The sequence below is a fragment of the Rhea pennata genome, chromosome 2 (assembly GCF_028389875.1).
Source record: "Rhea pennata isolate bPtePen1 chromosome 2, bPtePen1.pri, whole genome shotgun sequence".
In the NCBI taxonomy this organism is placed as follows: domain Eukaryota; kingdom Metazoa; phylum Chordata; class Aves; order Rheiformes; family Rheidae; genus Rhea; species Rhea pennata.
In genome coordinates, this window is record NC_084664.1 from 98,786,887 (window position 1) to 98,813,538 (window position 26,652).

The 26,652-nt window shown below is 40.1% G+C and overlaps 2 protein-coding genes across 6 annotated transcripts in view; one reads left to right on the forward strand and one right to left on the reverse strand.

The window, feature by feature from the left end:
- The window catches only part of LYRM4 (LYR motif containing 4), an 86,189-nt gene extending 72,255 nt beyond the window's left edge, over positions 1 to 13,934 (forward strand). For all 5 annotated transcript variants that reach the window (XR_009957648.1, XR_009957649.1, XM_062570003.1 and 2 more), the window contains one exon: positions 13,576 to 13,934. Coding sequence is in view for 3 of the 5 variants with exons in the window: in XM_062570005.1 (XP_062425989.1) it covers positions 13,576 to 13,762 (187 nt within the window). In the remaining 2 variants the exon portion in view is untranslated. The remainder of the gene's footprint in view (positions 1 to 13,575) is intronic.
- A 1,394-nt stretch (positions 13,935 to 15,328) lies between these two features.
- Positions 15,329 to 24,139, reverse strand: PPP1R3G (protein phosphatase 1 regulatory subunit 3G). Its single transcript, XM_062570002.1, has one exon. The coding sequence runs from the start codon at positions 24,083 to 24,085 to the stop codon at positions 23,162 to 23,164; it is 924 nt and encodes a 307-aa protein (XP_062425986.1). The 5' UTR covers positions 24,086 to 24,139; the 3' UTR covers positions 15,329 to 23,161.
- Positions 24,140 to 26,652: the final 2,513 nt, after the last annotated feature.

Genomic DNA, 26,652 nt, shown 5'->3' on the forward strand with positions numbered 1-26,652 from the left:
TTTTCTGTGCATCTAGTGCTGCAAGGTGATTTCAGTTTTGTTGTGGTTTTAGCAATACAGAAATTTGTTGTGTTGTGCAGAAATTGAGGTCCATAATGCCATGCAATCTTCTCTTCCATGGCTGTGACCAGATATCACCAGTCTAATTGAAAGAAAGTGGGAGTATTGATAAAACACCCAGATGTTTGTTTTTAAGGGCTAATATCTATTCTGCAGTGGGGTTTGTATGGCAGAAAATTCTACCATCTACATTGCTGCTTAAGGTCTTTTATATGATTACTTTTTAGAAAACACTTTTAAACTAATCAGATGCTTTCTAGTATCCGCTTGATGGCTATGTCTCATGGGACATTAGTCATCAAATAAGGATCATCTTTTCAGATCTGGGATTGTAACTCTAGCATATGGAACTAATTGGATTTGGGAACCAGAGCAGAGAAGATTTGTTTCAGGGCTAGTATGATAGTGCAGCTACATCGTGTGGTGTTGTTTATTCAGTTATGCATGTGTAGCATTGAGCAGGAGCAAAAATATTACATTGGTTAAGCAGTAAGTGGTTAAACATGGTACTTACGCTTGCATTTTTTAAAATGGGATTTTCTGTACTATCTTTTGAAGTGCCACAATGCCATCTACTGGTCCACTTTCCTGTGTTTTTTTCCTCAAAGGGGTTTTCTTTTGTACACAGTCGTGCGTGGACTTATACAGTATTTTTAAAGGAAAAAAAAAACAAAAGTTAGCATAAAATGAGCAAGGGTTTTTTTTGATCTGTATTTCAAGAGTAATTTCTCATAAATACCTGCATTGTGCCAAAGCATTTGAAAGAAACATATCTAATCTCTTACCTGTTAATCTTCTCATTTTGTTAAAAGCAGTTTTGAATGATTAGTACTGAAAAACAATAGAGGAATCTCTATTTTCTGCTTATGTCCCTGAGAGCAGTTTTTGTGCGAGCAGCTTCACTTTTTTCAGTGTATAGTCAGTTACTTTCCCTTTCTGTTTCAGTGGTTTTTAGAAGGGTGAAGGAATAGAGAATGAAGAAACATGTAACTTGTCAAGCCACAAGCATTGGCACATCTCACATCAGAAATTATTTCTGGCAGGATTTGTTCATTGAGGAAATCCTAGATTTAATATACTCCCCTTAGTTGTCGTGTCCACCCGCAGTGTGTTAATGTTTTCATAGTTCATCGGTCCCCTTGCAAGGGCCAATGCCACTGGCTTTCTAGCAATTGTTACTGAGAGGGATGTGTTAGAAACACCGTTCTCAATGTCAGGCTGCTCATGTCATCACTGAGGTGGGGGCATGTGTAGGAAGTTTTGATCGCTCGCTTTTCTTCTCTCGATCAGTTTGCCTAACTTTATCTATAGGGGCAACCTTCTCGCTTTCACTTGCTGCCAAAACAAATGAATGGATAAATATAAAAATAATTACTTAAAAAAATCAGGAGCTGTAGATACAGGTAAACACTATGTATTTGCAGTTTCACAGTTTGCTTTTTTCTTGAAGGTATCTTAAAGTTTTCCTCTTTAATTGTTTTTTTATCTTACTTCTTAAAATGGTCCTTCAGTTTGAATTTCTGATTGCTTTTTTCCCTTCCATATTCTGTTTTTCCTGCTGAAATTTTTCCTTCTCCTACCTACCTTCAATCTAGTTAGGAGAAAGAGAAACATTTGTAATGCTTTGTAACAATTTGGATTGTTTTTAAATGGATTTACTTGTTGCTCGCTGGAGTAGACTTCCAGAGCAGCCAGAAGAACTAAAAAATCTCTAACTGTTTCCTCGATGGCATGTAAGGAAAGTAAACATAAATGTCTGTGCCCTTGCTGGCTTTTAACCCTCTGTCTCATTGGCTTTTGGAAAGTCGAGTATACCTCGCAAGCCTCAGGTTTTAATCTCCCAAGCAGTTGCATCATGCAGAGAGCGGTGAAGGGGGTTGTGCTGCCGTGCTTGTGCCCGTCTGAGCCTGAGTGCTCCAGGGCAGCTCGCGGTGGGGGGATTGCGCTGCCCGGTTGTCGCTGGGGATGATGATTACCCTGGAGCTGGCCTGCTGTGCGGTGGGAACAGCGACGCTGAAATGATTGTACCTGGCAGCCGTGTCGGGTTTTGCCATGTAACTGATAGATGTCAGGAAGGTTGCGTGACGGAGCTTGTGGTTCGGACATCCCAGCCATCCCTGAACAACCCACCCACCAACCCCGGGGCAGCTTTGCAGAGGGGAAAGCCCTCTGCAGCCCTCCCATCACTGTGCCCCTTGCCTTTGGCTGGAGTGTTTTCTTTGAGGAATGCTATAATATATCCCGTGCAGAAGAACAGAGATCTTTCCACAGCTATATTTAGCCTAACCACTAACTTCTCCCTTCAGATTGTTATCTGTCCTGAGAAATGCCAGGGCAAGCCTCTGTTTAGTGTGACATTAAATAGGGAAGAGTTGGCAAAACTGGAACAGCAAACAGGATTATTTTATATTTCATCTTCTGTTACAATCTCTTCCCCCTCCCCCCCCTTTTTTTATGAACGGCCCTTTGCTATTGCAAAGAAGGAAGAACTAATTAAGCCAGTTGCTGAAAATGTTTTGCCACCCACACTAGTGAAAAGAACTCTTTGTACAGAATTAGCACAAACCAGCTGTGCTAACCCCAATAATTTATCTTTGCCGAAAAAAAGAAAAAGTGCTGCTATAGTTTATTCCAGTTAAAGAAGTTAATGTAAGCTATGCCCTACATCCACACAAACACAGGTATCTTCTGCTTAAGAGCTGGAGGGTTTGCAAATAATCAATTTCTCCCTCATTAATTCTTCTTAATGTTTGTAAAAAAAATTAATTCATATGTGTATGGAGTAGATAAAAGCTAAATGCAAGCTTGCCTGCTGAAAGTGATGATCAGACACCAGTCTAAAGCTCAGAAGATTCAAGTTTGAGGGCTTGGGTTCAATTCTGTGCTATAAGCTAGTTTTACCTCAGTGAATGCCTAGCTCTTGTATCGATAGTACTGGGAGATCATTAAAGGCTGTAGGGAGACTGAAGTCTTTCAGTCAGAACCTAGATTGTCTTAAGAAGTGGCAGAGAGGTTCACTTCACTTGCAGTTCTGGCCTCTGCTGAGACTGCTTAACTAGAGTAGATCATAGCACTTTTTTTGACTAGGGTATTTTGGGGGGAAACTGAGCTGAACCAGCTAATTCATCTGAGGCTGTCTATAGTAAAGTTCTTGTGCAGGGAGAGCTTGTAGTCACAAACTTGGATAGAAATTCAACAAATGCATCCTCAATTCTAAAATATCAATATACTTTGTCATCTGCTCCCTGCTGAGGATTTCGAGGCGTTTATAGAGTCCAGGCGGTGCTTTCTTTTTACAGCTAAAATTCCAAGTGCTGAGGTCTTTGTTTCCCAAGAGCTAAAGGGACTGACTACCTATTTCCCCCCCAGGATAGGAAAACAAGGATGTGGTGATACTGCATGTTTTATAGAGCTTCCTTGTAACACTTGGGGGTATCTGAGCTTCTGATCAAGGAAAAAAAAAACAAACAAAAAAACTTGGATATCTTCCATCATACGAAGTCGGATAAACAAGGAAGTTATCTTTGTGATTCTGTCAGAAACAGATGACTGTAGTTTAGTAATCTGTTGGGATTTTGCCAAAAAAAAAGGAGGGCTTGCCTATGCAGAAAAATTAAAACTCGTATTTCTTGCCTAATACACTTACTTACAGATCAGCCAAATGCTGGATTATCTTCAGCAGTAGAGATTCAACATGAAAACACTTACATAGGTGAAGTACTATTTTGTGGGTGAAGATACAGAATCAAAGGGAACCAGTGCAAGAGCTATCTTTGGAAGTAGAATATATTTTCCAAAGATAAATTCAATTGGTTGATTCTGTTCTTTCAAATTTAATTTTGTAGTTTAAATTTGCACACAGAAAAGTTCAGCCTGTGATCATGTTCAAAATGGGCGTAAATTAAACAACAGTGCAGAGAAAGAACTGGAACTTTAAAATAAACGATTCCTCAAGTAGATGTAAGTTTAACGCTTTGTTTTGTCAAAACCTCAGCTTTGCTTAAGGAAAGGAAAAAAGGCGATGTCTCTGTGCCTTATCCTGGAAAAGCATATATGCTACAGGATTGGCTTCATTTTTTTTTTTTCCAACAAGCTGAAGAGCTTTGTTACTTTAAAATGATATTATGACATCTGGCAGTTTTTACAAAACGCAGTGTTGTACATGGTGCTATCCTGTCACCAGCATTAACAACCACAGCGAGGACAATCTAGAGCCTAGAAGCAGGCTTATCACCACCAGATAATTAAACTGTGGCTAATGTGCATTCATGTACAAATTCAGTGGCTCACAACGTTTTTCACCTCCCAAAATATAGCATATCAGCAGCAGACAAAAACATGTTTTATGAAATATTCTGGTGGCTCACAGACCATTAACAAAAAAAGAATAGTTAAATTGCTAAAATAAACAGTATTACAATTCTGAGGCACCTGAAGTTTTTCTTCTTTATGTTTGGCTTTTGGATAAGATTCAGAATAAATAACTAAATAAACTTGGATTTTTTTTGAAGTACTTTATTGCCTTACTAGATGTACACAAGCACGTTCTGCTCGAAAGGAAAAATATTTGCTTTGTTTGGTACATCTTTCTTCGCTAAATGGTTATATCACAGAAATGCAAACCTATCTGAATTGCAGCAGTTTTCCTACCAGTTAAGGTTAATTTTTTTGTTTAAAAAGGTGGTCTGTTTAAACAGGTGGTCTGAGCTCTTACAGTAATTATACCTCTTGTATTCCTCTTGTATTCCTGCTGCCTTTGTACTTTCTGTGAAATATGGGGCAGGATCTTGCAAAGAACTGTGTCCCCTCAGTTCCCGCTGGGGAGTCCTTAAGCAAAATATATGTTGTGTACTTGCTTACCATTTGTCTCATGGAGTTATTACTACGAAATGGTTCACGTGCATCAGGTGTAGTAAAGCAGTTACTGTGGAAACTTTTTATTAAAGTTGCAGTTTAAGTGTAGTGAGCACACATGAGTATTGTGCCTTAGGAGATACCACTGCTATCAGTTTTGAATGGAGACAAACTCCAGAGCAATTCCTTGTGCTACTGCAGTGACAGTGTTTTGCTAGTTGAAGACTCATCAACTTTGGCTTTTCTCACCACTCTGAGTTTGCACATTGCTAAGCTTCCTTTTTTTGGAGTGAGCACCAACATCATCTCCTCTAGCATATTTCTTGGACGTAGACACTCAGATGTGTTTTTCCAGAATTACAGCCAGGCAGTCTTGCTTTAGCACCAGGGCTGGTCTGTCCCACTCTCTCTCAGTCTTGGTTCCTGAAGTTGAGCCTTTCCCTACATTCTGCCTTGCAGGTACTTTGGTGTATTGCTCACTTTCTTAAAAATATGGAAAAGATGAAGCATAAAACATGCAAGATTTCAAAGATTTCTGACATCATTTAGGCAAGCAAATCTCAGTTAAAAGCACTGAAAGTTCGTGATCCGTTCTTCATCCCAGGTTTCTCACTATACAAGTGTGCTTTGGGATTCAGTGCTCTTCAGTGTTTGCTCCTAGTCAAGGAGTCCGTTCTGCATGTTCCTTTTCCGTTTTTATGGAAATTGCATAATAAAAAAGGACTTCCTCTGTGAATGATGTTTCCATTTTCTAGTCACAGGTGTCTGAAACTTTTTTTTTTTTTTTTTTTTTTTTTTTTTAAGACCTCAGTTGCATCACATTCTTTTCTTCCTTTACTTTCCTGTTTAGGAAATTTTCAATAAGAACTGCAAAGATCTGCACCTACTTTGGAGAGAAAGGGAGGAAAAAGTGGTAAACTGATATGTCTTCTTGTTTTGCAGTAATTGTGTTCTCCTTTGTCCTTTCCTGATTCAAAGAGTTAGATTAATATTTTGAAAGAATGGGCTGTGAGTTCTGCAGAGACTTTCAAGGATGGCAGTTTTCTTTCCAGGGGTTTGGGAGAAAATCAGAAATAGACTATTTTGTAGAAATTTCCTGAAGCTAGGGGGGAAACAAGTGCAAAAGGTGATGTGTTGTATATTTAAAAAAAAAAAAAAAAAAAAAAAAAAGTCATTTTCTAAAAGACATTAAGCCACAAACATTCCACACACATCCTTGTGTAACTATCTTGCAGCTCTTCTCAGCAGCTATATTCCCCAGTTTACAGTAGATGAGAAGGAAAGCTAACGTTGATTCTTTCAGTACATTGCGTTTTTAATATCTGCCTTTAAATACAAATGCTGTCAAACAGAGTCTTTAGATTCTGTATGTTGCTGAGCATTAAGTGGCAGCTTATTTTAGATCTGTAGTAGTTCACAGTATGTAAGCCTTGTTAGTGCTATGAAATTACTTTATCACACTGCTCAATAAGCATAAGCATATTTATTATTCATCTACACAAAACCCTATGGACCAGATTTTCTTCAGCGTTTCATTCCAAAACAGTGTGTCATAATTAGTGATCCAAAATGACACTAAGGACTGGAGTGTCTCCTGTTGTAATGATAATTTAATGTTTGTATGTGCTGTGGAGGCATTTATCTGTAATATGCACGCATTAGTGTTTCGCTGGCTGTGTTGCAGAAAGTGTATTTTATGAAAGGGGCCGTTGCACGGTGCTGTTCACAGAAGTAGGGCTCTCCCTACGACTTTTGCTCATTCTGCCCATACAGTTGCTGCAAAGCATAGGATGCTCTGGGTGTGATTTAGGCAAATGTACCTGTGTGACCAGAGTAGCTCTTACAGCACAGCTCTTAATAGCGCTGTGTTATCCAAGGCTTTATCTAGCCCATGGTATTTCCAAGCCTTAATGTTCAGCATATCTTTTCCTGCCATACTTCACTTCGCTTCTTCACTTGACTTTGCTGTTGTGCACGCTGCGTTCCAAGCAGAGTATATTCAGTTTCTCCCCTTTACCTGGCTGGGACTGAGGTTTTTTGGAAACCCTGCTTCTTGTGTGTTTGGCCTTCTGAAGAGTTTGATCTACTTGGTGAAGCGTCTAAGTAAAGCATGTAAACATAGAGGAAATGGCAACACGCTGAAGTATGTTAGCAGGCAGCAAGTAGGAAAAGAGGAGAGATGTGAACCTTGAGACTGCCAAGAGGCTGAAGGCATGAAAGATCACACCAGCTGGGAGAGTTACCTGTGCAGAGAAGTCTGCAGATCTGCTTCTTGCTTGGATGTGCATCATAGCAGAGCCTCATCTGGCTATTCAAGCCCAAATCAGTCACTGATTACTTTTCTGACAAACTGTCTGTCATTTTATACAGTTTTCTTTCTTTGCACCAGCAGAGGGATGTCTCTTTTCCCTTTTCAGCACCGTGCCCCCATGCCATCTGCTCTTTTGTCCTGTGTACTTTTAACATGGCATTTTCCGTGTCACATGCCTTTTCTCTGCTTTAGGCTTTTCTGGAAGCCAATAGGCTTACAGGGAATGAGAGAAGTGAAACAGTGTGACTTTCCTGAAACACCACATGATCTTCATCACTTGTCTTTCCAATGTTTTTCTTTCTCTGTTTAGGACCCTTATTTGTTATGTCAAGCTATATAAAGTGAGTGCTATTTGGAGCAAAGGCTATGTCTGTTATGTCCATGTTGTCTGTAGGGACAGTTTTAAAAAAAAAAAAAAAAAAAAAAAAAAAAAAAAACAGAAAAAAGCTGCTGCTGCAGCACTTAGCACAAACAAATTTGGCAAAGCATTGTGCAGGCATAGGTGACTTTTTAGTTTGCTCTTGTGTTTAATTAGGATTTAATACATGCATTTTTATTGCGTTATAAGATTATTTTGAACATTATTATTCATACTCATTTAATATTACATTAAACAGGCTTTAATATGAAAAATACTAATAATAAAATGTGTTGTATATAGCATATCTCACATGGGAAATGAGGTAGTAATGATACCCGGTTCACATACAATTGCAATAAAATGTGGTCATCATCCAGCAGAAGAGGTATTAGGTACTAACATCCTATAAATAACATTGTTGCTGGCTCTTAAAAGTAGACAGTATTCTGGCACGTTTCTGTTCTTGTCAGCATTCACTTAGCAAACATTTTATAATTGTAGTACAAGAAAATGGGAATTAATCTCTTTTATGGGCAATTTTTTTAATATGGTGCTAGAAGCTAAGATTACTGGGAGTGTATGCAGGTATGACTGCAGAGGCTTCAGTGATTTTCCTTTTAAGATTCAGCAGTGTGCCTATGAGATAAACCTGCCAAGAGTTCAGGTGCAACAAGACAAACCAGTCTGGTTTTAAATATATATGTGTGTTTGTGTGTGTTTTTGTATACATATTTGTATATGTGTATATGACAGAAACATAGTAATAAACAGGACTTTTCTACATAATTAGGAACCATGAAAATGCATATATTTATATGTGATCCTTGGCTGTAATAAGGTAACCATTTCTTCCCTCTTCTGTTGCACATTTGCTTGCAGGGAAGACAGCTATGTTTATAAATAGATTGTTTATATATATAAATGTGTTTAATATGTAAAGCCATCTGCAGCTCATCAACTTCAGTTAATCATCTGCATTTCTTTTTAAAAAGGAACATTACCTCTCCTATGATGACTGTCTCAGGAAAACAATTTTTAAATAATCAGAAAAGTTAAAGGAATTGCTTTCTTAGGATGTTTTCATATTCCAGTGCTGTGGTGGCACTCTGTCTCTTTTACATATTGAGGCCTTTGTCTTTTATCAATAAAATGATTCTAGATAAACTAAGAGTGTTACCCCATCTCCCCTTTGGCTGTTTCTGCTTTCATTTGCCATATAAAAATACACAATAGAAAGAAGAATCCCTTCAGTGGGTTTGCCTTTGTGGGCAGAAAATGATTCCCTAAAGATTATTTCAGTAATTATATTTAAATTAGAGGAGAGTTATTAAATAGACAAACACAGTTTTTATTTTTATTACTATTATTATTCATCTTACAAATGGGATGAGCCATAGAAGGGATAGAGGATGGAAGCTGCATTTGGTACATGTGAAATGGTGGTTTCTCTGGGCAGTGACTCATCAATTGATTAAAAGTTAATTTAAATATGCACACAATAGAAAATAAAAATTCTGAGGGGGAAGTTGGGACTTAATTATGCTACAAGCAGAGATAATAAACACCTAAAAAGTATCACTAGGAAAAATTTTCTCTTTTGTTCCATTGAGTTTTTTCCTTGTACAAACCTTATGTTGACTTTGCTTAGAAAGTGATGGTAAAAATATCATTATGAACATTTCTAGTTATATTTATTACATTAAAACATGCTCTAATTGCAATTAGAAAAATGACGTCTTTCTGTCTACTGTGAAACTCAAGCAAGAAATGTCAACAGTTGTACCAGGTCCCACGACTCCATAAAGGGTTGAGACCCAAACTGGTATCTTTCCTTCTCATGTATCATTCCTGCTAAGAAATGTTACAGACAAGATTTCTTGCTGTTTAGACCTTGCATTTGTTTACTAAAGTTGTGGACATCATTCTTCAGATCCACCTATGTGGGTTATTATCCTGGGTGTACATTGTCACTGCCTTTTGGACATTGCCTGTCCTCAGACCTGCTTCCTTAGGACTTTCCAGCCATTTTTGTTGATATTGGTTAGTGAGCCTTCACTCAAGGTAGGCAGCTAGTAGGTCTCTACTAGTAAATGGAGAATGTCAAGTTTGGCAGGAAGAAAATGATGAGCAGTTTCGGGACAAGAAGAAGAAGTTACCTTCTTTCAGTGACTCAGCAGGATCTGGTAGAGCTCCCAGTTTATCCCCTCCTCAGTTATCATTCTCTACAGTGCACTCAAAAATAGACGCCTGGCTACCTTTGTACTGCAGAGCCAATACAACTAAGGCAGAAAAATATGGTGCTTATTAAATTGGCAGGTATTTGAACATATATACAGAGCTGTCAAGTAAAGATGTCATCATACTTTTCAGAGCAGGCCCATGCACTCTAAAATGACTGTGGCAAAATCAGAAAAATTTTAAAGACCTGGTCATCTAATTGCAGTCCTGCAGAAATAGGGCAGTCACTTCTCCTTTAACTCTGAGTTGCAAAGCAAAATCCTCATATGGATAAAAACTGCAACATCTGCCACATACCTTCAAAAACTGAGGAAGATACTCTAGCAGTGTTTTGCAGACAGTGGCCAGAAGTCTACAGGATCCACTCCACTGGCTGTGTTGCATAGGAAGGCAGCTCCTAGGATTCATGCTACCTTCTAAATCTTCCTCAGTTCACTACTATCTCACTTGAGTTGTATTGCACAGCTTGGCGTGAAAGCTCGCCACAAGCCCACAAACTGCTCACCAGCCACAGGCAGTCCTGAGAGCCAGAGACTGGCCAACCTTGGGCCATTTGAGAGCACAGAGTTTAGAGCTGGCAATTTAACTGGGTTTGTTGAGTTTCTAGGATGATAGAGCATTCTGCTAATATCTTCAGGACATTTTTTCATATTTTTCATATTTAATTCTATTTGAAAACTTTTCCACATACACATCTCTGAGATTCTGTTACCTTGGGAAAATCTTTCCTACATAGTATTTTTCTTAATAGCTGTGAAAGAGTGCATGAAGTGGCTTCTTTCATTGCTCTGAGCCATGAGTAAGGGAAGATCCTGATTTCAAGTGAACACACAGCCACGTATTAATCAGAGAATGGTTCGATTATAGGATGAACCAGTGCTTACTGTGCAGTATTTTTTTTCCATTTGTTTTAGTCACTTACATTCACTGATAAATCCCATTATGAAACAATAAGTCATGGAAGGCAATATTGGTTTTCAAGTTCACGAGGAAAAAAAATGACTATGTAGAATTGTAATGAATCCTTGGATAAGCATATGTTGTCAGGTTTTAAGGGTTGGAGATGTCATGCTTGTTTATGAAGTAAATAATTCTGCAGGCAGCATTTAAACATCAAGTAATTCAGTAAGATCTGAGAAGCAGCCATATACTTCTATTGATTGTGTTCTCCTGATGTCAAGAGTGGTTCTTAATTGTGCATTCTTTCCTGCAGAATTAAATTGCACCATGTTACCCTACGGAAGTAAATGAAATTAAGGGTAACAAAGTTGCTGAGCAAATGGTAGAGCTTTTTTCCACAAGAGTTTCCTGTGATTAATGAAAATATTGTGACACCGACCTCTATGTTGGCTTCCAGCCATCTACCAGAAGATGGCCCGCTGTGTATAAACTGTAAACAGACCTGGTGAAGAAGGAACACTTAATAGTCACTTAACTCTTTAACGTTTGGAGAGAATCCACATATTGATGCTTGCTGCTGAAGTGCTTCTTTAGTCTTAACTTCCACAGGGGCATTTGAAGAATGCTATTTTGATTCAGAAGGTTAATGAATGTCAGTATGTAAATACTCTTGCAGTCTTTCTGCTGATGCAGTCAGTGTTTATAGATGTGAATTTTTCAGTAGCTATAAATGGAACATGTATTTGTTTCATCTAAAGTGCGTGGGAAATGTTGAAGGGCTTGATCGTAATGTTAGAAACTCAAGGCTAACAGTTTAAAAAAATCCTGAAGTTTCAAGGCTCAACTTAAAATGTCATGGGATAAGTTCTGGAGCTAACAGCACGTAAGCTGCAGCAGACTACTAAAGACAGAAGTGGCTCTGCATTAATGGCTGTGGCACTCACATGGCACTCACTAGTATGTGTCTGTGCCTGTGGTTATTAAGAAAGCAACTCAACACATGCATCTGTGATTTTATAGTGCTCTCAAGGCAAGGGGTACAGTAGATAATATCACCTCTTGGCATGGGACAGAAAACAACAGCTTGTGTCTTTCTCCTACAAAGATATCTGCCCAGCTGAGTGTGTTTGACTGAGAAGTCACATACACAGGCTTCTGTCTCTCTCCAGCTAGGGCAGAAAACATCTGCAATTCAAGTTTAAGCATTCATTTTTTTAATCTCTTTGGGCCTCCTATTAAATTTGCTTCACTGTATGGGAAAGGATTAAAGATTCTTTAGGGCTCAAAACAAAAATTAAGTATTATGGCACAATTTGTGGTATATAGCCATGTAACCCAGGAGTTCTGCTTGATATGTAACATATGTTAATAGCTTACTATTTCTATCAGTAAAACATAATACAAAGTTGTGTAAGACCTATTTCTTAAATTTTCTATGTTCAATATGCTTCATAAGTAATTCCAAAAATTATCAGAGTTGTTCATATACTATTACTGACTTAGATCTGAGCAGTAAGAGAGTGGAATATTTGCTGGCAAGGAAAACTACTGTTCCTTTAAGAATGGCTTATCACTCTTCCCTTGTAATGAATATTTCAAGATTAAAATTAGTATGTTACAAGTTTGAGGCAAAGCTCTTTATCAGGATGAAAAAGTTTATTTCCTCAAAGGTAGTATTATACAAATTTTATGTGAATGTCAACATAGATGAGAAATTTTGATGTAAGAGCTGCCAGTTTTTTTTCCTTCAAAAATAGTAAATAAAAAATGCTGGAAAAATCCATTTCCCTAATTTCTTACTACTTTGAGAGGTTTAACTAAGGAACTTGCAGTCAAGTTTGGTTTGCACAGTATTAAATTATGCTAAATATATTATACTTTGTATAATTAAATGTTTGTCTTTTCTGTTCTACTTCTATAATTAAATATATGAACTTTTTATTAGTGTAAAGGACACAGAGCTATTGTGTACTAGGCTTTGAGAGGAAATAGGGGAGAGAAAGGGCAAAATAGGCCATTTATTTAGATTAGACTTAGGTTAGACGCCAAAATTCATATTTTTTAAATAAATTTTGTCTTCTGCTTATATTAGCCTATTAACATTAAACTCTTCCCTTCTAATATCTCAATTTTTATGTAAAGAGCCTGTGCTTGGCTGCTATCTCTTGCAGCATATCCGACTACAATTCACTGATGTTATGATGGAGGCTAACAGGTACTAACAAACAATAGGCAACAAAAAAACATAAATGTGGCTTGTCAGGTTCTGTTTCCTTACTAAAAAGCAAAAGCGCAAAGTATGAATGCCATCTCCTGAACAAGAAGTGAGTTCGAGTATGTGTAAAATGTTACTGCTGAACTAATTGTATAAGTAATTCTTCTGACCATTTGTGAGGCAAGTTAAATTGTAACCACTAAAGGGACTGGAGAACAATACACTGCTATGCGGTTTATATATTGGTTCTCCACCCAGAAAGTGTAATCAGAAATATCTGCTAATTATATCCATCTTTTCATTCTTCTAAACATACAGGCCGTTAGCTTTTCCTCTGTAGAAATTTCCAATATTAACTTTTACTGTCTGCTTTTGAACAATATCCCTCAGTATCATCATTTCAAGATTTTATATATGCAGCTATTTTATGTATTACTTACTTTTCCTAAGGTCTAGGGTGATAAAGATGAGCTGTATTACTTAGAAAATAAGTTTATAGAAAGAAAAATGCCCTTCTGAGGAAGCTTAATATATGGGCTATTGAGTTCTTGGTTTGTTTTTAATATCCCCTGTGAAGTTGAAATTATAACATTTACTTTCCAATTTTGTCTTTCTGACATTTTAATTTGATTTCAGGTTACTATTGGCCAACTGTATTCCACGCAGAAACTGGTTATTGAGAGTCCAGGAAACACATAGCTATGAGAAGACACTGATCCTGAAGCAACACTGGACCATCTTCAGCATCCTGCAGTGCCACATACAGATGCATAAACTCACTGCACATGTGAGAGCTTTTCTGTTCAGCAGAAGAAATATCTGAGGGACTCACTTTTTGGCAACCAAAGTACTCTATTTTCTAATAGTTCACATGTTCTAAAATGCATATCTGTGATGTACAGTAGCATGTAGGGTAATCCTGAAATGTTTGCTTGTATGTCCCATGTGATGAAATAGCTCCTGCCCTAATTTGACAATAAAACTTCATTAACCAACTGCGTGTAACCAGATGCATTCTTCTGCAGCTGACCTTCTCTCTCACTGAGAAGAGGTGTTAGGCTGAAAACCGCTTGTCCAGTTACTTAAAAAGTAACTCACTACTGAACCTGTTTGATTTAAACATACCCAGCCCTAGGGCTTCTGAATTAAATGACTTGATACATAATGCGTTTGCATGTAGGTTTGTTTTAAATATTAAAAACGTGAGATGAGTATCTCTCATCTCCAGAACCTTGATACTTAAAAGTATCAGAAGCTACACTGCGTGTAGTTCTTTTAAAGAGCATTCCTTGACATTTTAGGAGGTGATATAAAAATTTCACTAGTTCTTGCTTTAGTTTCCAAGAGTTAATAGCCAGTTTCATCCTATTTTTAACAATGAATAGGTCATTAGCAGAATATAAGACTTGTATCACTGAAACTTGAGAGATTTAAAATATTTTGCCACTAAGTGCTTTTCTAAACTTGTTGGAGTTCAGCTATTAGCAGAATGTAACAAATCACTTTATGCGAGATTTCCCTTTATCACAAAGCTCCTGAATTTTGCAGAAGAAGAAATTTCTAACTGTGAAAATAACTCAAGTGCTGTGAACTTGAATTAACTGGAAACATGCTTTACTTAGCAGAAGTGGAATGCTCAATATGGCTCTTTAGTTGCTATTTTTTTAAATCTGTAGAATAAAGAACACTTTAAAGATAATGTGGGGTTTTTTTAAAAAAAGGCAAAATTTTAATCAAGTTTTACTCAAGTCAGTGCTGTGTTTGCCTGTGTTTTCTGTTACAAATTTGCAGGAAAAAATCAGTGTAAGGCTTCGCTAACAGCGTACAGCAAGATTTTGTGAGTTTGGGGAGTTTTTTTTTTTTTAAGAAAGAAAAAAACCCAAAACTAGTATCATGACATGGTGGCCTTTAAAAATGACCCTTTCTTTTTGTTTCCCAAAATTGATCTTCATTTACTACTGTCTCCATTTTTTGTGTGCTGTGCGATAACACTATTAAAGCAGATGATAGAAGTGTCTAACTTAGGATTGGAAATTTGTTTTTCTAATATTTAAAAAGTTTTATATAATTTTGTACAGTTATCTTGAAATGTTAATGCATTCCATTAACAATATGGAGAGTGTGCAGAATAAGGTACTGTGACCACCTGAGATTACAAACCAGACTCTGTTCTCTCTTTCAAATAAAAAGCGAATACAGTAATAGTTATCCTTGTAGCAGGTATATAAATATTGCAATGTAAATTATTTTAGTGACTATCTTATTAAAATGGAATTTAAGTATTTTAATAGATAAATACATGAGATTCTGGTTTTAAAAGCCCAACATTCAAACTGTATAATTAAGTGCACTTAAGTTTATGATGAAAGCATGAAGGAATAAAGGTATATTATTTAGTAGAAATTAATTACTATTTTCAGTGGAATCAAGGAAATGTAATAACATTTTACATTTCTAGAGAACATAGTCATGGAAGGCCTGCCAGTTTTACAGTCTAAGGAACTCAGTCTTCATAGAACAGTACATACAAATTCCTTGTTTAAACGGCTTAATTACTGGAACAAGCACTGCATACCAATTCAGGATCTGAGAATGTATGCTAGGAAACAAAGTAAACATCCGAATAAGTACCATTAACCCTAATTTATAAAGAGGAAAAACTTTATTGGTAACATTTTTACTGTTTGAAGTTTTTACTGTATTTAAAACAAAAATTTAGGATTTGTTTTCAAACAGAGTCCCTTTTTAAATACATAACCATTTCTTCTAAAATACCAGTCCCTTTTCTGTCTAGTTCTCTATAGCTTAGTTTCCACCAAGAACACAACTGTAGATGTTATATGCTGTAATGTAGGTGTTTAATAATATGAATGTGAACTGGTTTTGTTTAATCCCCTAAAAAGTATGACGGACATTACTTCTCCAGTAATGCCCAAAAATACAGCTGTTAAGTTCTTACAGTACTGCTGCACTCATATTAGTGCCATCTGCCTGTACTTTCTGTCTCATGTTTACTACTCAGATTCCCTTAGCAGTTTATACCTGCAAAGGAGCATTAGTAGCTTTCAGGATATATGCTTCTGAGAAGACCCATCAAGAAAAATATAAAATGAATTCAGGATCCGTAACTAACTTCCCTCTCACCCCAGTCTGTAGAGCAGAGTAGCTTAAGACAGCTCACTTTCTTAGTTGAGGATTAAATTCTTACTCCAAATTAACTACCAGTTTACCACCACTACTTGTATATTACTTATTAAACTTATTAACTTATCAAAACTTCAGCTGTTAAGGACCAAAAGCCTGTTGTCTGTCTACTCAGAAAACAAAAGTGCAAAGCTAACAGTGGCATTAGACTGATCAATACTCAAACCCCACATAATCAGTGCATTTTAGATATCCATTCCAATACTGTCTTCAGCAAATCAACACGTTTCCTTTCTTCACCAACACAAATATAAGTGCACCCTCCATTAATGTTAGTGATTCATATGCAGATCTATTGTATTTGACTGAAGATACCTAGGAAATTTATTTCTTCCTTGCCTCGTCTATGTATTTTTATTATACCTAGTTCTGTATAAAAAGCATAGTTTATCAAATACTTTATAAATGAAATCGTCCAGACTATGGAAGGAAAATACTTCCACCATATCCACCTCAGGAAGTCCAGAACATAAATAGCTGTAGGCTGTGACAACATTAGTATCATGTTCGTATTCATATGTCCTATTCTTACTCTTTGCTAGGTGTCTGCTTATCATCTCTGATGGAGACAGCATACTGGAGAGATGGCACTTTGATCTAACTTAATAGTTCCTGTGTTCTTACTGTGCCTCATCAGTTCAGTTTAAATTGCAATGTACATTAAGTCTCTCTCTTGGCACTCTGTCAGTAACAACATGTGATTTTTCTCAAAGCAGTGTAAACAACAGGAGTAGGTAAAATGCAAAAGAATGATCCCATCATTTATGTACAATATCCACTATTATAAAGGGTATAGCTTTTTATAATAGAAGGGAGCTCAATAAATATCTTTCTTTACTAAGACTGTAATAAGTCTTATGAAAACATGCCTGCTTTGAAATATTGTATTAAAAATGCCTATCTCTGATCTTAGAATTTTAGCAAAGTATTTACTTCAGCAATATGCACCCATATTTGACTGTTTACATAAATCAAAGTTCGTCATGAGTCTTACAGTATAAACTTGGAAAAGCTCTCTGAAAGAAAAAAAACAATTCACTTAACATGAGTAACTGTTTAAAGGATAGGCACTTCTGTTGTGTTATGACTGCTGACTAGATTTGACTACAATCAAATTTCAAAAGGCATCGATGTATCAGAGAAAACAGCTGTCTGGAAGTAATGCAACTCAGGAGAGTAGCGTGTGACCATTTTACATAGAATATTGAAATAGGCCAGGAAGGATTTCACTACTTACATTTCTGAAAAAGTATTTCTGCATAGAACTTTCCCAAGTTACCAAGCATTAAAAGCATTACTTTTACCTTCTAGCATCAACAGGAAAGAATAATTTTATGAAAAAACTCTGCCAGCTCCTTAATTTACTTCCTGTAAAACAATGTAAAGGCACCTCTAGATAGCCAGGAAGGACCACATATTCATAACTGTGCCCTAAATGTTTTCCTGTGCTTTCTATAAGGATCTACAGTGAAATCCTGGTATTATTTAAGTCAACAGTATAATGTTTGCTTTTTCCACTGGTTCTTAACACCAGCAAAATTATGTCATATACTTAAGAATGTTTTGCTTCATGCCCTTTACAAAAAAGGATGAAGATGTGGAGTCCTTTTACTAAGTTTACATTCTTACTTTTTTCAGTATTTTAGAATGTAAAGAACAGTGCATGAGCCCTTGGTGGAAGAAAAAAAAAAAGATAAACCAATATTCTTGCAACACTGTTTTCTACTGTTATAAGAAGAAAAAAAATAGGGACTGTCAAACCTGTTTCACACACACATGCATTTTCAAAGAATTCTGCCATTTACATGGAGAATTAAATGCCATCAATATGTTATAAGAGATGCTTTTTTTCTAAGCTACTTACCTTTTTTAACTGTTGAGCCTTTTAAATACTGAAGCTTTACAGAGGGGATGGGATGTTCAGAGTAAGAGAACTATGGAGACCTGTAAGAATGTACAGGCTTCCTATTGAAGCAGTGCACTGCATAAATATTTATACCAGTCTTTGGAAATATGCTAATCCAAGGCAAGTAATGTTCACTCTCTCTCTCTTTCCCTCTCTCTTTCTCTCTCCCTCTCTCTCTTTCTCAAAAAAATAAAAAAAGATTTAATTAGTACCAAGCATAGACAGCAGATTTTAAAACGTGACAGATGAACATGCATCATAGTGCCATGTTACCATAACCTGGCAATAAAAGCCTCTGAACAAAACAGACAATTAAACCTAGATCATTTCCCCTGCCTTCATGCAATACTTTGGGCTGGATCCAGATCCCAAAGATGTCAATGGGAGTAGAAGCCAGCCTTTTCAAGTTCTGACTGAAAGCCTAGGCTTTAAATAAAGCAGGAGTAGTTTGCATGCAAGTTTGTAGTTCTTGATGACAAACTAAATTTAAGTCCACAATCCTTTTCTGAAATCACATTCTTTTGATCAACTGAAAAAATTAAGCTGCAAGAAGTTGCTTAAGCAAAATTTAATTTTGATCTCTTTCACAGTTACCAAATACAGAGATTCAAATATATTTTTTTGTTGTTGTTTTTTTTATAGGGACTTATAAAATCCCTGGTTGCTTTTTCTCTCTTAAGTCCTTAGAAACTTTAATCCAGAGGAATATGAGAAATCTCTATAAACTGATAATTCGCAGAGCTGGAGTTTTTTTAAAAGTGCTAACAAGTCTTATCATTTCTTATTAAGTTTGGGAGCTAGAAGGATGGGAGGTTGTGAGCACATATGCCAAAAGACATGCCTTGAATCTTTATGAAATATTAAATTAACAATAATGCAATCAAATAAAAAGAGTATTATAGTTACGATTTTACTCTTTTGGGTCTTCTGATTTTATGGATTTATAAATATTTTGTTTTTAATATATTTCTTTGAAAATAAAGTTATATCCTCTCAATCTAAACCTAATACCAAGAACAGCAGTCCCATGCTCCGTTTATGCTGAGTTGCTAGCATTCAGTACAACATGTTCCAACACTCATTTTGACACTAATGTCCTATGTAATCTTTCATAAGGCTCCCCTTACCTCATCTATAAGAATAAAGAGAATTGTATGTAGGTAGTCTTTGAAAATGGCTTGGGAAATGTATTCTTTATATAAGAATCTGCAAATACAACAATCACTATTAAAAAGTGAGTATGCTTGATTCTTATATGAGAAATCTTATTTCTTTAACAAAAAGTAATTCTTAGTAATAAAAAAGCATTTTGCACAACAAAAACATTGTGCTCTGATTATAACAATTTACAGGGTTTCAGATCACACCAATTTTTTTAACTATTAGGAAAGGTTTTGCTGTTTAGTTTCTGCAAATGCTTCTTGTCTTCTGCATTTCAGTTCACAGGGCTGAAGAAATCACACAAATGTTACATTTTCTGGATAGGGATATTTTACATTCATGGCCCATTGTTTACCAATTACCAAAGGATGTTTCTAGCTCTCTATAAATTAGCTTGGCTAGCCATGATTCTCTGATGTACTCATTCTGCAGCCCTCCCTGTCCCATACATAGGCATCAGAATATGACTGGTACTTTAAATGCTGTTTAAGGTGAGATCCTTCCCCTCCCCCACATTTTTGTTAAATTTCCTTCTTTTTTGCAGCACTAATAAACAAAGCAGAGTAATGAATGGGCTGCAGTAGTACAAAATACTACATAGTAAATTAAGACTCTTCATGCCTTTAGCATCACTTATCAGCTGTAAAAGCATACCATTTCACAGCAATATCTGTCTGAAGAAAATGTGAGCTCATACCAGATTATTCTATGCAATATCCTGTAGTATTACCAGATTATCATGTAATACATGACAGTTTTAAAACAAACTTGTGTGTGGAAGTAGTAGATTCCTCTATTGTCCCTCAAAACTTACATGCTTCTGGAGACTTTACATGTAACTTGGAAAGCAACAGCAAATGTTATTCTGTTTACATGCATAGAGCTCTTATTCATGCATTTTGAAAGCAATTAATCTGAGCACAGGATAGGTACCATTTGAACTAAGATGGCTTCTGAAGGAATTAAAGACCTCTTTGCCATCTTTAGATTTTGGCCATACCTTCATGCTATAATCTATGGGTTGTATGTGTATGTGTGTGTGGGGGGGGGGGAGGGTTTACAACAGGAGGGAGGAGGAGAGGGAGAACAGTTTGTGTTCCTGAAGCAGTGCACGTGTGAGTAATACTGCAGGAACTCCAACTGGAAGATCTCTCTGCTTCTCCTATATTGCCTGCTTCTGTCTCTGATTTTGTGCCAGCTCTCTGACAGGGCAGGTTATCTAAAGACTTATTTTCAAGTAAGGGAAACTTCATAGAGATGCAAATTATTCTAAGGTGCTCATAACGGGCTTTAAAATGTTTGAATTTTTAGGGAAAATGAAGATCTCAGAAAACACACAGTATGCTCTTTTTAGAAGGACGATAATCTTTCAAGGTCATTCCAAAGAACATGCATCCAAAGGTCAAAATTTTTGCTGCATTATAATGTCTCATTATCTGTTTGTTTTTTCCACCCAGAAGGCTGACCTGAATTTTGAGATATTGTATCAGAATAATGCAAGCAGATTCAAGCTGTAGAAAAACCACCACAAGTCTACTGAATCCAACTTACTGTCCACATGTGCTAATAAGGCTCCTTACACATCAAAGCTATCTGCACAAGATGTCTACTACAAGAGCATACTGGGCCATAACATACTTCTGGCACAATTTGCTTTGTGACTCTGACACGACCACAAGCAGCCCGAAATGCTGCTTAGGGACAACATTCACCACTGTAGTGAGATACACTAAGTTTGCCTTCCTTCTGCACTCCACCTATCAAGAGTTGCACTTCAGCATGTTAGAGCAGGGATACAACCAGGCTGTGAAATCAGAAAGTATCCAGTTGCATTTTGCTATACAGAAGATACAGAAGATTTGTATCAGTGTGCTTTTTAAAGCTCTAACCTTCTATTCTTACAAACCCATTTTTATTGGTACTTTTCAATTGGTTTTTGGACTTGGGACTCTTAGTATTTAACCTTTTGGTGTGTAATACAAGAACAGATGGGAGGACTGTAAATAATCAGTTGTGTGTCCAACTGCGTGTATACAAACACTCCCAATAACACAGTTACCTTTCTGAAGGTACCACAGTTACCTGAAAAAGTTACCTTCCTCTTGCCACTAAAACATGTAATGCCACAGGCTCAGGCATTACATTCTTAAGAGTATGTGTTACAAAAGGTGTAGCAAAATAAACTTGTAACAGAACTTTCCAAATAAGTTAAATTATAAATTCTTGAGACTTGTGGTACAAAATGTAACATAAGGAGAGTTGAACTAAAACATTTGTTTTCATTCATTAGTGAGGATACCCTCTATGTATCACGTTGTCATTCCTCAGTAAGGAGGTCATCCCACTCAGTCACCTCTTCCCAAGTAATACAAAAATAGATATGTGTGGGCATGATTATGCTGGCTATTGACTATGTGATACAGACGCCACCACTTACTTTACAGTAGTTTACTGAAAGCTGTTACCAAAGCTAATAAACTCAGCTTCAGCAAATATATTAACTCTTTTGCCACAGATTTAGGCTTGTCAAAAAGAAGCGAACAGTTAATTTTTTGCAAAAAATATTCCTCACGAAAATTAGAGGTGAATAGAACTACAAAGTTTAAATCATTAGATATTCAGTATGTGCATGTTACATTTTCCCTCACACGTGCATGTTGGGCAAGGCTGGCAGAGATCACAGTTAGCTGCGATTAGCCAGACATCCGTGGTCCTGTGGCTCCCCTGTGTAAGATGGGAACAGCATCAAAGAGCACTAAATGACAAATACACACACACACCGCACACGCACACCACACACACTTGTTTGGAGCCATCACAAGCAGAGCAAAGACGGGGCAGGGATGCTGAAGTGAAAAAGAAAATGCTCAGAATAGTGAATCATACTGTTACAAATTGCGTTAAATTTAAAAAAGATACATTTCTGTCATATTACCGTCTCTGAAACAGATGTGAAAACAGGAAAATCCTAGATCAAATCTGTAACGAACACTACGTTCAGTTTAACCTCAAGTGCCTTGTGCATCTCACTAACTAACCAGGTAAGTGAAGTTAAACATAACTCAAGACCTTAAAAATTCACTTCACGAGGAAAAAAAAACAACAAAAAAAAAAAAACAAAACCACTACTAAGTCTCCTTGTTCTCTCCAAAAAAGGAAAACAATTTCGCAAGCCACAGCAATACGAGCCAATACACACCCCTGTTGCGCTGGCCAAACCAAAGTGCCCAATTAAAAAAAAAAAGAGGGGGGGAGAAAGAGGATGAAAATGAAGAGGAGAAACTCGGCTATCATCAGTGGCAGAAACTTCAGCGTTTGGCGTATCGCCCTCACCAGACTGCCTTCAAGAAGTTCTACTTTCGCTTTCGCTGCAGGAAAGTTCAGCCCCAGGCACCGTCTTCCCGCTGGGGAAGACAACCCCTTTTCACCCTTTTTACCCCCACTCCTGCCTGGCGGTGGCCGGAGGGAAGGCGCGGGGCCCCGCGGGCGGGCCCGCCGCCCCTCCCCCTGCCGCGTCCGTTAGCCTTCGCGCGCCGCGAGCCAACGGCCGCCAACGGCTCCGCGCGCGCCCGTCGCAAAGCCCCACGCCGAGAGGCCCTGCGCGACGGCCCGGGGTGCAGGGTTTTTCTTTTTCTTCTTGTTTTTTTTTTTTCTTTTCTTTTAAGGCCAATAGCTCAAGCTGTATTCCAAAGGCAGCGCTGGCATCGGAGAGCAAGGTCTCCCCGCCGTGAGAGACCGGCGTGCCACTCCGAGCGGGGCTGGTGTCTGCCTCCGGGCGCCTCCTCCGGCGCGGCGCTAGCAGACCCCGGCCGGGCAGCGCTCCCCTGCCACCGGCCAGGCTCCCTGCGGGGCTGTGCGGAGCGCGGGGGCGGCAGCTGCCCGCTCCCCGGGCACGTCAGCCGTCGAGGCGGGGTACTGCTGGCTTATCACGGCTCCTTCCCTCGGCTGGTCTCAATAGAGGGGAGCGGTGGCCGTCCCGGGGCCGCCGTCCGTGCCGGGCGGTGCCGGGCATCCCCCGGCGGAGCTGCAGCACCGCAGCGTGTAGTTGCGGCCCCCGTTGTTGTCCCAGTACTCGCCCTGCTGGCTGCGGTAGCAAATGGCGAAGTGCAGCGCCGAGCCCTCCTGCACGCTCGGCGGGACGCTCAGCGCGAAGCTGTAGCGCTCGGCCAGCGGGTCGGTGCCCGCCGCGGCAGGGTGCAGGGGCACGGCGGGGGCGTCCATGAAGGAGAGCCACTCGTTGAAGGTGTAGCGCACCGTCACTTCCTTGGGGCCGGGGCAGGGCAGCACCTGCACCGTGCCCCGCACGTCGGTGGGCGCCGCGACCTGGAGCAGCTGCTCCAGGCAGACGCGCTGCCGCTGCAGCCGCTCGGCGCTCGGCGCCTCGCCGGCGGGGAAGTCGGGTACCAGCCGCAGGGCGGGCGGCTGGCACGCCCCGCACGGCAGCCCCAGGGCGGCGCTGAGCTCCCGCAAGTCCTGCTCCTCCAAGGGCAGGCTCTGCAAGCGGGACAGCACGGAGGGCGGCACCTGCGGCTCCTCGGCGGCGCTGAAGTGCTTCACGCTGGCAAGGTTCAGCCCCAGCGAGTCCGCGAACTGCACCCGCTTCTTGCACTTGGTGCAACAGTCCTCGCCCGCCGCCGTCTCCTCCTCCTCCTGTTCCTCCTCCTCCTGCTGCAACTTGGGGCCGGAGGACAGCGACTGTCCGCAGCGGCGGAGCTCCAGCAGCAGCAGCCCCTCTGCCCGCGGCGGGGAGGCGCCGCGCCGCTCCGCCGCGCCGATGCTCCAGGCGTCGCGGGGCAGCGACGGCGCCGTCCCTCGGGGCCGCCGCTCGTCCGAAGGGGCCGCTACGTCCTGCCGCAGGCGCGCCGGGCTCGCCATGGCGGCGGCCGCCGCCGAGGGGCTGCCCTCGCCCCGCCGAGCCCGTCCTGGCCCGTCGGCGGCTGGCGGCGACCGCTTTATGCGGCCCCGGCGGCAGGCGCCGGGCGGGGGGCGCGTCCCGGCCGCCCCGCCGGGCCCGGAGCCACCCGCGCGGGCTGCGGGCCGCGGCGGCGCGCCGGGGAGGGGCGGGCGGGACGGGCGTGCTCTGGCTCCCTCCCTCCCGTTCCCTGCAAGCAAACAGCGAGGAAACGCGGGGCATTTGCGACGGGCTGCCGGTCACGTCGCCGCCGCCGCCGCCTCGCACCGCCAGATCCCGCTGGGGGCCGGGGTTACCACAGCGAGGAGCGGAGCGCCTCTAGCAACGTCTCCCGGCGCTTTATGGCTTTGGGGAGAGAAGCCACCAAACCCACGCGGGCACACGCGCGCACGCAGCTGTTCCCGCGAGTGTGCTGCAGGGGGCTCTCCGCCGCCGCCGCGGCTTCCCGCTCGCCCCGCGCACGCGGGCTGAGGCAAAGCGACGGCGCGGGGTCAAGGGCTTTAAACCCGTTTGCTTCCAGGACTGCTCGGGCTCCCGTCCACCGCGTAGCAGCGGAGGTCCCCGAGCAGCTGCGCCGCGCCGGCGCCAGTGCGAACGGCAGCAGCACCCTGGGGCAAAGGCGCCGCGGGGAGCCGCGGCCGCGGAGCGGCCCCTGCCCTCCTGCCCGAGCGCGGGGGCCGCAGCCCTCCCGCTGTTTCCCGTGCTTGTTTTCTTTTTTGTTTGTTTTTTCCCCCCACGAAACGTCCATCTCCGGAAGCTGCGAGACGACGAGACTCCCAGCTTTTATGTTTAAATTGCTTCCCACCCTTCCTAATTGCAGAGAAAAGCTCCGAGATGTGAACTCTAGGACTAAAACCTAAAAGCAGGTAAAAAGAACATCACGTGCATTATCCTTTTAAAGGTTTATTTGAAATAAAACTCTTTTTCTGTTTGTTTTCTTTCTCTCCCCACACACACATTCGGTATTAGCAGTACTTAGAAAAAGTACTCCTTGGAGAAAATAAAGTCCAGCGGCTCAGGAGGGACACACACCCTTTTTAGGGGTCAGAATATCTTCAAAGTTTCCAGTTAACAAGTAATAATCAGGGAGGAAAAACAAACTACAGACTTTACCTTTTAAACAAATAAAGAGAAGTGGAAAGTCCATCTTTTTTTTTTCTTAGCATGATGTATAGTAGACAACATCCTCATAACATAATTTGTTTATCAGTATGGGGACATCCATATTTGGATATTTTTCCAATTTTAATTCTGTGTTTTGTGCAGGCTGGTGCTGTGGTTTATGGTCAATACTACATTATTACACTTCCTTCCCTTCCATTGTTTTTTCTCAGGGAAGAGAAACTAGAAAGCATATGCAAATAACTTTTTTTTCTGAGACAATACAGAATCCATTTCCAATATGGATTTTTTTAGCAGTTTGGAGGGGGGTGTGCGCATAATTTATTTTTAGTATCAGTCTTTGCAAAAAAATAGCCTTCCCAATGTGAGTGAATACAGTACAGTTCAACTGAATGTGCAGTCAGGATTTCACAGAGAGGAAGAACATCGAAGTAGTAGAAATATTACAGAACAGTTGTCTTAGCAGACACTACTGTTGCAATATTCTTACTGCTCCTTGACTGAAGATTTGAACAACTAATAGTTATTTAGAAGTTTCAGATAATCTGACTCCCTCTCTAACTTCTGGCATTGCACTGGACGCTTGTTAGCGGTGTGTTTTAGAGCACTGTAAGAATAGCAACAAAGGGCAGACATTCTCTTTGGCACCAGCAGCACTAATGGAAAACATTACTAATACCAGCTTGCCTTCAACTGCTTGTCACCACCACTCTGCTTGAAGCTGCTGTGTCAGCCAGGCTGTCAGCTGAGCTATTCATAGGAGCACTCCCTTACCTATTCCAGTTCAAGTGAGCTGGGGTGTCTCACCGTTCCAACTCTTTAAACAGACCAGACTCGTTTTAATGGAAGCAAACTACAGAGCTGCATTTTCCTGAGTTATTCAGCTGAGGTCTACAGTGCATCCCAAGGAGCAGGAGGATGACAATCTTCTTACGATATGCAACTGTTTGCATATAATTCATCTGTTTCACCATTACTCCCAACCTGCCAGTGGCTGTAACAGAGTAGACTGTTGCACTGGGCCACTGTCCTAATAGCATTCACTTTGACCAAAACAGGCTATAACACACAGACCCTTTCTTAGCTGTGCCTGGAAATGAGGCCTTATGTTATGGACTATTCTAGGCTTGTGGGACCTAGAATTACCAAGATCAAATGAAGGAAAATGAAGAATTATAGGTAATAGTGCTTAGTACTTACAATATCTACAAGATTATTTAGAAAATATACAATACCACTACTTTACATTCTCAAAGTAGTATTTATTCTACAGTGAGGAAAACAGAGAAATTAAGAAACGAGCACTTACTTCCTCATATGTTTATTCCACTAAAGCATGCTGGCTCAGCTTGCCAAATCATTAAATGTTTTACACAGCAAAGGAAGAAATATGCCTTTTTCTGATAAT